Source organism: Crocodylus siamensis, chromosome 15 (genome assembly GCF_052110815.1).
Source record: "Crocodylus siamensis isolate JL-2025a chromosome 15, ASM5211081v1, whole genome shotgun sequence".
NCBI lineage: Eukaryota > Metazoa > Chordata > Crocodylia > Crocodylidae > Crocodylus > Crocodylus siamensis.
The window spans coordinates 34424121-34437163 of NC_143409.1; the positions used below are offsets into that span (position 1 = coordinate 34424121).

Here is a 13043-nt window from a genome sequence, read left to right on the forward strand (position 1 = left end):
GTTTGTATTGTCAGATGGTCAAAGCTTTGAGTTGACTGGAAATTCTGAAGTTCTATTTTGTTCTTGGGTTTTTTCGTTCGTTTTTTTAATGTTGCATTTTTAAATGTGAAATGTAATTGTTTTCATGCTCTGAACCAGTATGGATACGAAAATCATGGAGCCATTTTCCCAGTTTTAACCTATCTAGGCACTTTTTGGGGTGAGGGTGGAAAGGGAGTGCCAGCTGACCACAAAGTATATAGCAAACCCTTCCCATCCCCCCCCCCACACACACACACTCGGTGTCCAGAAAGGATACCCACCAGAAGGAGCTCCCTGCTTTAAAAAGGTTGAAAAACCATGTCTTAAAGAGTATAAGATTACGTCTGTGTTAATTAGTCAAAAAGTCTGATATATACTACAACTGATCAAACTTCAGAAAAGCTCCCATTGCAGACTGCATACATTTTAAATATCATAGGAAAAAAAATCATAAAAATGAGTAGAGAGTAATTTAAATGGTTATATGTTTACACTGAAAATGTCTAAGTAGAACAGATTTGGAGTAAACAACATTCTAATGAGACTCCCATAATGGTAGGGGGAAGAAGGAAGAAGGCTTTTACTGGTCAAATGTCTTAATTAGTCTCTGTGGAAAAGTCTCTTGTGACAAGAACTGTGTAAGATTAAAGGGGTAGCGGCTTTCTTTGAAGCTAATGCAGGTGCAGTGTTGAAAAACAGGGCTGGAGCATTGCTAGAGCAAAGATGGCCCAGGAAATGTAAGAGGCAAGAATTTTTTGTTTTTTTGTTTTTTTGTTTGTTTTTTTTTTGCAGTATTTTAGTGTGTCCAATAAGATCTCAATAAACCTTGCCTCTTGTAAAGTGAGGATGGTTAACTCTAGAGTCACAAAAGCAGATTTGTCTCAAAGATTAAAATCTCATTCAGGTGCAAATTAACGTCTTTTTCTGAAAAGGGGCCAGTGAGGGCTGACACTAAGAGTGCTTTGTACAGTTGCAGATACTTCTGCAAGTTCCTGTGGTAACTATCATACTCTAACTCTTGTGGATGCAGGTGTTCTCTGGAGGATTATAGTTCTATAAACAAAGGTGCTCTTTGAAGAACAGTGCCTTTTATCTTTTATACCAGTTTCTCAACCTGTGGGTTGCAACCCGAAAGTGGGTTGCAACAATATATGAAATGATTGTGAAAAATGGATCATATTTTGCATACACTTTTTTTAAAAACAGATGCTACTTGTTTCACCATGTGTTTAATATTTTGACTACTAATAAACAGGGAACTGGGTTTTCCATTTGCTGTGGGGAAAACAAGGATTTTCCCTTTTAAAGGAGAAAAACTTGAAAACCACAGGTTTCCCCTTGCAGGCTGGCAGATTTCCAGAGTGGGGCTGGGGGACTGGGAGGAGGGTGATTTGGCAGGGGTGGGTACTACGTGTGCACACATGCACATGCATGTGGCACCCAGGCAGGGTGGAGAGCAGCTCCCTGCAGGTAAGTCTATGGGTAGGGGCCAGGCATGGATGCAAATTCAAGGAAGAGTTGGGAGGACACAAGCAACACGTCAGGAGGGCATAGGGAGACTAATTTGTGTACCCACAGCAGGCACAGGGCTGCAGCCTGGTCAAACCAGCATGGGCAGGACCCAACTTAGGCCAGTGAACAGAACCCAGCATGGGAGGGTAGAGCTGTTTGGCAAGCCTGGTTGCCAGCAGTACAAAGAAAAAGTAACGGATAGGGGAAGTTCTCTGCCCTTACCTTCTCCTGCCTCCAGTCACTTGCCACCCAGGCCCAGCTCTACCTGGTGACCGTGGCCTGGACACTACCACTCAAGTCACAGCCTAGCCTGGAGGGGAAGTGGGGTGGTGGGCTGCACAGGTGTCCTGAGAGGAGTAGTGGTGCTGGTGGCAGGGTATAGTCATGGTGTGTGAGCGGTTGGTAGCAGGAGATGAGGACAGTGTGCCATCCCCTCCCCCTACTGTCCACTACTTCTTATGCTGCTGGCAGCGCAGCTGGCTTGGAGGTCTTGGCAGCAATGAATCTTGCCACCCTGCTCTGCTGTGCATGCATGAATTGGCAGAGGCACATGCTTCCCATGCCCCCCACACCTCCCCTGTCACACGGGGCAGGCAGTGGACCTGTAGCAAGCAGCACCCCAGGGCCAGGGGGCTGTTTTGTCTTTAAACGATTTTCTGGGTCAGAACTGACCATCGATGTTTACAAATGAGTCCTGGTACAAAACAGGTTGAGAACAACTGTTTTACACCATTCTCTTAAAAGGGGGTAACGTCCTTTGTACAAACCGACACTGGAGCTGAAGGATAAATATCTCGGCAGAAAGCGCTAGGCATCAATGGTGTTCCTCCTGCTGCTGCTTTTTTACAGGAACGCCGTCCCCAAAATCCACGAGGCTGCCGTACTTCGTGTTCCTTCACCGGTGTCCCAGCCGCGTTGCTGGCCTGACCTTACCGCTCAGACAAGAACAGCTCTCGGTCCCGCGGCTCTGCCTGTCCAGCCGGTGTCGCAAAGCCTGCCCCTGTCCCAGCAACGGAGGGGAAACTAATTGGGGGATGGGGTGCAAAAAATTCCCAGCTTTCCGATGAGGGAGAGGGAGCCGTCCCCTTACGGGAAGCCCTGCGGGCTACGGCTGACGGCGGGGGCTCCTGTGCTCCCAGCAAAACTCGGCCTGTTCCCGGGGCCGTCGCTGCTGTTTCTGTAATGAAACGCCCAGGGCCCGGCCGGAGCACTAGCTGCACAGGGGGGCCGCTGAATCCCCTCCCTGCCGCGGTGGTTTCCCAGCCGGGGGAGAGGGCGCTCCTGCCTGCACCGGGTTTCCCGGGGCCGTCCGGGGGTGCGGGGCCGAACGGCTGTAACAGGGTTAAAAAAAACAAAACCCTCCAGCCTGCGCGGAGTTAAAAAGTGGCATTTCCGGTGGTGGCGCTCTTCCGGTTCCGGGTCGCGCGGCGCAGCCTGGGGTTTCCGGTGCTCGGGCTCGGTGGGACCCGCGCGGGCTGGGAGGCGGCAGAGGCGGCGGCCGCGAGGGAGCGCGTCCCTCCCGCCCCGCCAGGTGCGCGCGGGCCCTACCCCTACCCCTGTCCCTGTCCTCGGGGGGAGCCCGGGCTGCGCCCCCCTCCCCGGGGGAGACGCCTTCCCTTGGCCTGGGCCGCAGGGGCCGCCTCGCGGCAGCACAGCAGCGCCACAATGCTCCCCTCCCCGAAGCGGCGCTGCCCTGGAAAGGGGGTCAGGCTGGAAGCCGCCCCCTGAGGGACTTGGGTTCCTCTCGAGCCTGAACAGAGGCTTTGCTATGTTATGGGTCAGAGCCACTCCACGTAACCCTTTCTCTTGGCTTTCCCAGGCTTTCAATGACAGCGTGAGCCCCAGCAGCGGGTCTGGAGCTGTGCACGAGCAGGAGCGTTTCTACCTTTCCTCAGTAAACCATGGCATATCAGCTGTACAGAAATACCACCCTGGGGAACAGCCTTCAGGAGAGCCTGGATGAGCTTATACAGGTGGGAGACGAGCAGCTTACCCTGAAGGGTGATGGCATATTTCAGCTCCACTCGTTCACTGCTCCAAGTGCTTGGCTGGATGGTGTGCAGAGTTTAAAAAAAAAGGGGGGGGGGTGCTCTCTGATTCATCTGCAGAGACTTTGCCGATTCTCTGTTGTTGAGGTGTGGAGACTCTGTTGTTTTGAAATTTAAAAGCAGGAATTATAATTCAGGGGCAGTGTTTAAATAAAACATTCTGGCAGAACAAAATGAATTCATGTCTCCTAATAAATGAATGGCTTACCTATATTCTGAAATAGCCCACTTGATTTGTTTTTCTTTTAGCCATGATAAATAAATAGTTCCTGGGAAGTGAGTGCAACTGTGCTGTCTTTAATTAGGAAGAAGCATTACAGTGGAAAACTTACTGCTTTTTCATGAGTGTAGAAATCTTTGTCAATATTGTAAAGTGATTGTAAAGTGTTCAATTTTGTCCTGAAGATGGAGACATTGAGGTGATATAAAAATTCTATGACTACTGATTTAACAGGTTCTTTACCCTTCCAGTATTTAAATTTTATAAGGAGGTGACTCTCCCACTCTACTCAGCACTGGTGAGACCCCAACTGGTACTCCAGTACTGTGTCCAGTTCTGGGTGTCACACACTAACGAGGACATGGTAAAACTTGAAGAGAGTCAAGAGAAGAGCCACCCCTATGATCAGAGACTTGCATGGCAGACCATATAAGGAAAGGCTGAGGGACCTGGGACTTCTTAGCCTGAAAAAGAGAAGACTGAGAGGGGAGCTGGTAGCAGCTTATCGCTATGTCAGGGGAGTACATCAGGGGCTCAGTGAACAGCTGTTCGCCAAGGCATCTGAGGGGAAAACCAGGAGTAATGGCTCCTGGAAGACCATTTCAGGCTTAACATTAGGAAAAAATTTCTTCAGTTGGGGTGTACAGACTGTGGAGTAAATAACCTCCCTCCAGAGGTGGTGAAGTCACCTACCCTGGAAATCTTCAAGAGGAGACTGGATGGTCCCCTGACCTCACCTGTCATTTTTCCTGCCTGGTGCAGGGGGCTGGACCTGATGATCTTCCAAGGTCCTTTCTAGCCTTACAATCTATGAATCTATTAATTTAATTAAATTTGGGGAGCTGTCCTTAAATTTCAGAACTGCTAGTTTCAGTCAGTTTGGCCAAATAATTTTGGGTTATGCTACATTCTAACCGTATTCCTGTCAGCTTTGACTCAGTGAATCACTAATCATGAGAGTGGCTCCTGGGTGGACTGCAGATGTTGGATAGAAAGGCAATTGTAATTTGACTTTTATTATCCATATTTCTAGAAAATAGGCATCTCTCCATGTAGATGTATCGCTACCATGTTTACACAAGAATTTATATCTTTCTTTTGTGAGAGAAACAATAAAAACAGAAATCTCTTTTCAGTAAAGCTGTATCCAAGAGTTTGTATCATATAAATTTTGCTGTGATAGTTTTACTTAATCTGTATCTGTGTATTTTTAATCCGTAATGCTCTCTAGCTAGAAAAAATGAAAATTAATGTGCGTTTCTTTTTTTTTTTTTTTTTTTCTCCCTTATAGTCTCATGTTCTCGTTATTTTTTTTCCCCCTTTTTATAGTCGCAGCAAATCACCCCTCAGCTTGCCTTGCAAGTGCTACTTCAGTTTGACAAGGCTATAAATTCAGCATTGGCACAGCGGGTCAGGAACAGAGTCAATTTCAGGGTAGGTGCACTTTATTAACATCCCCAAGAAGCAGGTGTTGGTATTCAGTGGCAGCAAAGAGAATTTTATCATGATTGAAAAAGTCTATTTAAGGGTTTACTTTGATTCTAGCAAGACTGCATCTGTATGTAACCATTATCTCTACAATATTGAATTTAATTCTTGCTTTTGTATTTGGTTTTGACAGATTCCCTGTTCATAGGCTGTTCCCCTGTCTGGCACAGAACCTTGCAAAGGTTACATCTTGTCAGGGTTGTGCTTGTGGGGGTGTATTTCTGTTGCTGATTTTTTTTTTTTTTTTTTTTTTTCCCCATTCCTAGTTAAGTTTTATATTTGGAGGCAGGCTATTTGTTATATTTCTGGATTAATATACAGAAGTGACCTGTAATACTGCAGTTCTTTGCTGCAGTGTACTCGGTAAATGCAAGAATGGTGCTGTGTCAAAGCAGTGAAAATATCAAAAGCCTTTTGCTCTGTTGCATGTGCTGCTGCCTATTGGTTTCTGTGAGCAAGTTCAAGCGTCATTCATAACAAGGTGAATGCAACAGAGACTAGGAAAGGAATCCATCTTCTCTGGAGTGAGAAGATAGAGATGGGAAACATCCAGATGAGCATGCATATACGGAGGTGCACATCTCCCGTAGGACAAATAGCAGTGGCACCAAGCTGGCTGCTCAGAGCCTGCTGGCCAGAGCATGCCTCTGGCCATTTAGGCTCCATTTCTAGTAATGCATGCTGCTGCTGCTGCTGCATGTGCCACACCACTCTTTTTAGTGGTGTTTTTTTTTTACACCAGGATCTCCCAGTGTCAAAAATAACGACCACGCTGAACATTATTCCCCTCTATTCAGCACTGGTAAGGCCGTATCTGGAGTAATGTGTTCAGTTTTGGGCCCCCAGTGCAGAAAGCATGTAGTAAAATTGAAGACGGTCCAGCAGAGGGCAATAAAAATGGTTTGGGGGTTGAGGCATATGAAGAAAGACGTAGGAAACTTGGTTTATTTAGTGTAGAGAAGAAGAGACTGAGCAGGCATTTAATAGCAGCCTTCAACTACCTGAATGGGGGGTTGAAAGAGGATGGAGCTAGGCTGTTCTCTGTGGTGGCAGATGGCAGAACAAGGGGCAGTGGTCTCAAGTTGCAGCAAGAAAAGTTTAGGTTAGGTATTAGGAAGAATGTTCTCACTAGGAGGGTAGTAAAACACTGGAACAGGTTACCCAGAGAGGTGGTAGAATCTCCATCTTTGGAGGTTTTTAAGACCTGGCTAGACAAAGCTTTGGCTGGGATGAACTAACTGGGGACTAGATCCAGTTTGAGAAGGGGGTTGGACTACATGACCTCCTGAGGTCCCTTCCAAGCCTAATTTTCTATGATTCTATTACATTAACAGTGTGGTGAATGTGTGCTGTGTGCAGTTTGCAAAATCTCAGACTGCTTTGAGGTGCTGCAAACTGTACATGCATGCTTATATGGATGCACTCAGGAGGCGGGTGGTGCTTTTTGGGGGAGGAGGGCAGGATTCCTTTTCTTTCTACCATCAAGGTAATAGCAGAATTAGGATTCAGTTCTAGAAAACTCCCATGAAAAATGTAGCCTGAAGTAAAATTCAGAAAATACATGATGGGTATTTTTGTGACCAAGCTCTTTATAAACATATCTGTTTTATTTATCTTTGGTTAATCTATCTGGTAATTCATTCTAGACTTTGGAATGCATGTTATAGTTAACCTTTTATATTATTATTATTACGCTATTCCAGATCTTGAAGTGCAGAAAAAAGTAAGCTCTTAAAAACTATCCAATTAATGTACATAATCTACTCTGTGGTACTGGGTTAAACAATGTTCATAGTACACACTTTCTCTGAGCTGCCATGAAGCTTCCTAACTCGTGTACTGCTCATAAACAAGATTTTAGGTAATTCTTCCTGTTGAATTTTGTACACTCCTATGCAAAAAATGTTCCACATGGTGTGTGTTTACTGCAGTAAGTTTAGGTGAGATGAACCTTTTGTCTAATGTATATTTGAATTTGATTTTGAGAAAATTCATACTGGTGAATCCATTGAAATGTTCTGTCATGAGATGAATTGAGTTGCATGTGTTAAACTGCAAAGTATCTTGTACTTCTGGCACTAAGTTTCAAATGCTCTTGAGTCAGAATGAGTCAGAAATGAGTAGTGCTCCGGGTGTATAGGTTGGCAGTTGCACACATTGCTGCTTATGAGCAGTAACATGCAAAATACCTGCTAATATACAAAAGCCCTAAATAACCTCATATTTTAATAATATTTGCTGATCTCCACCTTTAGCCACGTAGCTGAGTTGCTTATCAGATGATCCACATATGTCTTGCATTTACATCCTGACAAAATAATTGTCCTGGTGTGTTCAGGAAGTTGGATAAAGAGTAGGAGACTTTTTGTCTGTTTCGTATAGAACATATATCTTGTTTTAAAGGATCACGGTAATAGCTTTGAGTGACCCATGACCCAGCCTAGCTGACAATAAATTAAATTAAATGCAAGTGTCTGACTGACTGTCCTTCCTCTAAAGCCAGGAAAATCCATCATTATTACTAGCCGCCTTGTACGATGCTCCTTAAAGTATAATGTCATATGTAAGTATGAGCAACTTCTGCCACATGGGGGCGTTCAAACTACATAGTTTTCCTTAGAATTGCCTAAAAATACCTAGTTTTGTGCTTCCATGTTCTGCCTAGCAAATAGTCCAGTAGCAAAGACTAAGGATAAAAAGTCCATAGAGTCTGAAGTTAAAGTAACTTTTTGTTAACTGTCATTTGGTGAGTTTCCATAAACTATATAAAATAGCTACTTTGACAGCTGAATAAGATAATTTTTCAACTGCTAAACATCCTTGTCTTTGTTACCACACTGGTGATATCCATTATATAATTGTTTATGCTATATCTTTCTTTTAAAGGGCTCCCTGAATACATACAGGTTCTGTGACAATGTATGGACATTTGTACTGAACGATGTTGAATTTAGGGAGGTTACTGAACTCGTGAAAGTGGATAAAGTGAAAATTGTAGCATGTGATGGAAAAAGTAAGTGCTAAAATACAGTGTAAATATTATCTTGGTAGAGACATCCAGCTTAAGTGGACTTATGAAACCTGGTTCATGCAGCCAGAGTCATTAACAGACTGAGGGAATATTTGTGATCGGAGCTCTCTCTCTCTCGAGCTCTCTCTGGTTACTGAACTCAGTTTAAACTGGGAATGGCAGGTCTTCTGTACAGAAATAAGATCATTTGAAAAATGAGATAATTAGCTCACATGGGAGTGTGTGTGTTCTGGGCTATATCATTGAGTCCTAGCTAAAGCTGATGTATGAATTATAGTTGCCTTAGTATTAGTCTTTAAGTGTATGAATCAATGTCTAGAGTGCTGCCAAACATAAATATGATCACCCCTACTTGTCAGTGATTAAGTTATACAGCTTAAAAAATATGGTAACAAAATAGGAATTATTTTGTCTGTCTGCTTAACCTTGCAGTTATGACATTACCACCATGATATACTGAAGCAAAGCCAAGAGTGTTCTTTTCAGCAATCAGTACATTAAAAAATGCCTGTGTTGGCCTAGCATCAGTAAGCAAATAACAGTGGTTGAACACTGGAGACAGCTGGTTCAATATTCCAGGGAACCAAAGAAATTAGGGTGTCCAGACTCTGGAATAAGCTCCCTCCAGAGGTGGTGCAATCACCTACCCTGGAAATCTTCAAGAGGAGACTGGACAGCCATCCTGCTGGGATCACCTGACCCCACCTGTAATTTTTCCTGCCTGGTGCAGGGGGCTGGACCCAGTGAGTTTCCAAGGTCCCTTCCAGCCTTACAATCTATGATCACCGCATGCATACTGCTCATAGAACATCTGATTATCTACTTTATTTAGGAAAATGTGTTGTTCAGATGCTTTTCCTGGAAAAAAAAACAACACTTAGTCACTTAGACAGGTTGGTTTATAAGATCTGAAACTGTGGCCTGGAAGAATAATCTTTATAGCCTTTGGCTGATTTGTTCTAGCTACTTAAGATTCCCTAGAAAAAAATGCAGAGTTTTCCCTGCTTTGTGGCTCCCTGCCTCTGGGGGCAGTTTAAGATTGTTCCTGAACAATTGCTTTAAGTAATTCTGCACGTAACTGTTCTCCAGCACTGGGTATGCATGTTGTCTTTTCCACATACATAGTTTTTGATGCATCTGTTATAGCAGTTAAAGGAAAAGTTTGATTTAATGTTGATTCCTACCAGCTTATATATGTTTCCATTTACTTCCTTTTCTTTTTTCCTAGATACTGGTTCCAATACTGCAGAATGAATAGAAATGTGGTTTGTGTGCAACATTTTCTGTTAATATGCAGCACTTTCAGGAGAGAAGTGTGGAAAAGGACTGTTCATAATTTATTGTAGTGATGCAGATATAAACCAATACATCACAGAATGGCAGCAGGAAGAGATCTTTGTAGCATTTCTTCGGTTCACCTGATAGGGCATGAAGAAAACAGTTACTTTTTTAAATGACAAAACAAATATTGTTGTCCTTTTTTTGTTCAAAGTAATTTCTCTAATAAAACTTTTTATTTAAAAAATTCTAGAGAGGTAAGTGATGGTTCATTGAAAACAACCTGCCACAAAAATACCCCAGGCCCTGAGTGAACTGTGGTTGGTATAAGAAACTAGATATACAGGCTTTCTTGGGCTACATCAGTTACTTCTGGGAGGACTCTAGCTTGCAGTGTTTTTAATATCCTGACCATTGAAAATTATTATAATCTTGCTTAAATGCTCTCCTTGTCCAATTTTTTCATATGCATCGATTTAAAGGAGTTGACTTGCTGCTTTTTATCCACAGATTTATTTAATTTAAAGCCAACTAAAAATACAGAATTGCAGAAACAGGCTGGGAAGGGACCTCAAGAAGTCATTTAACTCATTCTCATTCTAAAGCAGAATAAAATGAAATGAAATATTTGTCACCTTTTTTTTTTTTTTTTTTAAACTTCCAATGAGAGGGACATTGTGTCCTCCCTCAGCAGCCTGTCCAGTTACTTGACCATACTTACAGTTGGAAAGATTCCTTCCCCCCTCTCCTTTGTTTTTGCATTACTTTTACGTCATCAACAGATATAATGTTTGCAGTGCTTCAAGTGTTTTTTAGGTACTATAGAAAGAGAAGGAACAGGCAATGTACAGTGCCCTAGTACTCCAAATTGGCCTGAACTATATAAAATGACCCTGAATGAAACAGGAGCAACTCTGAAGTGCTCTGAAGTGAAAAGCTTCAAATTGTTCTGTCCAGAGTGACAGGAAATTTTTCAGCTACCATCATCTCATTATGTTCTGCTTCTTCCCGCCCCTCTGTCTCCCATTAGGTTCCCGCCTCTGTGCCTTACTGCCATCTGTAGTGCCCTAAGGGTCACAGAGTCTTTCACGTGTGACGTCACCTTCTTAAACCTAGGTGCAGAAGCATAATGCAGCCACTGTTTTCTGGAGAATTGGCAGAAAATTGACTTCTTGTGTACAGCATGAACGTGTTCAAGTACCTACTCATCCACTGTATGAAGGTGTACCAAGAAGGTCAGAGAAATGCTCAACTTAATTCTCTAGCTAGAGTAAGGAGAGCACTTGGCAAACCTTCAGGCTGTGTATGTGCAGCATGCATTAGAGGTAGCCACTCATGGGCGTAACTAGCACTTGCATTAGTGGGGCCAAAGCAAACATTCTGAAGACAGTATTGTGATGGTAGCCCTGTCCCGAGTGCCTGTTGGGTGGTATATTTAATATAAGGAACTCTTCAAAATTCTTGTAGGTGATAATGCCGTTGAGACATGCTTTGTTATCAACTCTGTCAGACAGCTCAGTGTCTACCTCAATAGCCCTGTGGACCCAAAGCACTGTGAGAAGGCTCCAGCCTGAAACAAGAGGATCCTAGGGAAGGCCCTTCTATTCAGGACCACTGAGCTTGGGCCATACCAGTCCCTGAGACAAGACAGCTTATGGCACCAACATTGGAGAAGACCAGTTAATTATCTTGCCATCATTTTGGATGACTTCCCTGTCATCCTTTTGGTACCTGGAGCACCAGCCCTGCACACCAAACACACTGGTGACTAGTAGCACACCCATGCTCTGGGAGCATCACTAAACATTTCTCTTCCTCTCATACAAGCCATAGGAATCCAGAGGCCTGCTTTGTACAAGGCAAACTACAGCCCAAGGGTTGTATCCAGCTTGCAAATTGATCATGTCCTGCTCACTGGCCACTGCTGGGAGCCTGAGGAGGGAGGGCTCTGCCATATCCCAGCTCAGCTGCACAACACAAAGACTCCTCCCCCCCAGCCAGGTTCCTGTTGGCACAGTGCGATCCTGGCACCATGGCTGCTGGCAGCCAGGTCCACATGGGATGGGATGCAGCGTGCTGAGTAGCCCTCCCACCTGCCTTCCATGATGAGCCACTGCTACCACAGCACCACTAGGAGGTGAGTCTGTTCCAGCCATGGGGGGGCGGGGCTCAGCCCTGGGAAGCTGCCCCCAACTTCCCTGGTGCGGTGTAGTGGCAGCAGTTCATCACAGCAGATGGGTGGGCAGGACAGCTACTTGGCACACTGCATTGCACCCTGTCCCATGCAGGCCCAGATGCTGGTGGCTGCAATGCCAGGACCGTGCAATGCCAACAGGAAACCAGGTTGGGTGGCTGGATGTGGTGAGGTGGAGTCTGCATGCTGTATAGCCTGGCCCTTGCTGCAGCAGAGCAGAATGGCACAGCCCTCCCTCCTAGGCTCCTGGCAGTGGCCAGCAGGCTGCATAGGATCAATTAGTATCTCCCCAGCCCCCTTCTCTCCCTCCTGCCCTCAACAGCTCACAAAGCTCATTAAGTGGACCCTTCAGGGCAAATTGCACACCCCTGTACTACAGTCAGTATACTGGGTATAGGTGTGTATGTGTTCCATCAGTGAAGAAGATAAAAAGCATGGTAAGGTAGGAAAAGTGTGACCTGAAAAGCAGAAGCAGTACCTTGAGGTATTGCTCTCTAAGAGGCTGGAGGGCAAGAAAGCCATAAGCACGTATTGTCTAGTCCCACTGGGCATGCAGTACTCTTGAAACCAGCCAGGCTTGCAAAGCAGAGAGCAGAAGCTGAGAGGTGTGATGCTTCTGGTTAACTGCCCTCTGAAGCCTCAGGATTCATAAGAGGGATGCTGGGAACCACCAGCAGCTGTGGAGCAGTGTAACTACATCAGCTCCTACATATTTTGAGGCAAGTGAGCTGGGAGGGCCTGCATGCTTGTGGGGTACCGATGTGCTCAAACTGAGGGTTCTTTAAATAAAGGTGGGGTTTGAAACATTTTGAACATATGCCCAAACCCTAACACAATCACAGTTACTTCAGGTATAATAGTATTGTGCAACTTTTGAAAATCTGAGTCTGGATCCTCTGATTTCTGATGACATTCTTTGGCAGCAAGATGGCTTTTCCTTCCTTGACAGATACTTTTCCAACATTCTACCCCTCTAAGCAGTCAGTTTGGTTATTACATTATAGTGGATTATCCTCTATGAATGGTTCACATTGTTTTTCTTGTAAAATTTTAAAATTAATGCAAAGGTATCCAGAGCAAATAAGTTGTTGATCAAGCTATATGCAAAAGTGAATTTTGGAGATGAGTGTTTTGGGCACACATGGAGTGAAGAGGAGTGGTGATCATAACAGCAGCAACATCTTTAAGGGAAAGGTAGACTGCCTTTCCCTTTCTGTAACCCAAGCTTTCATGCCATGTATCAGTGTTTGA

General features: G+C 44.5%; 1 protein-coding gene across 1 annotated transcript; it reads left to right on the forward strand.

Moving 5' to 3' along the window:
• The first annotated feature begins 2929 nt into the window (after positions 1–2929).
• Positions 2930–9847, forward strand: GTF2A2 (general transcription factor IIA subunit 2). The gene is made up of 5 exons (XM_090028277.1): positions 2930–3064; positions 3353–3506; positions 5131–5235; positions 8176–8302; positions 9549–9847. Exons 2-5 carry the CDS (start codon positions 3435–3437, stop codon positions 9572–9574), a joined length of 330 nt encoding a protein of 109 aa, XP_089884403.1. The 5' UTR covers positions 2930–3064; positions 3353–3434; the 3' UTR covers positions 9575–9847.
• The last annotated feature ends 3196 nt before the right edge of the window (positions 9848–13043 follow it).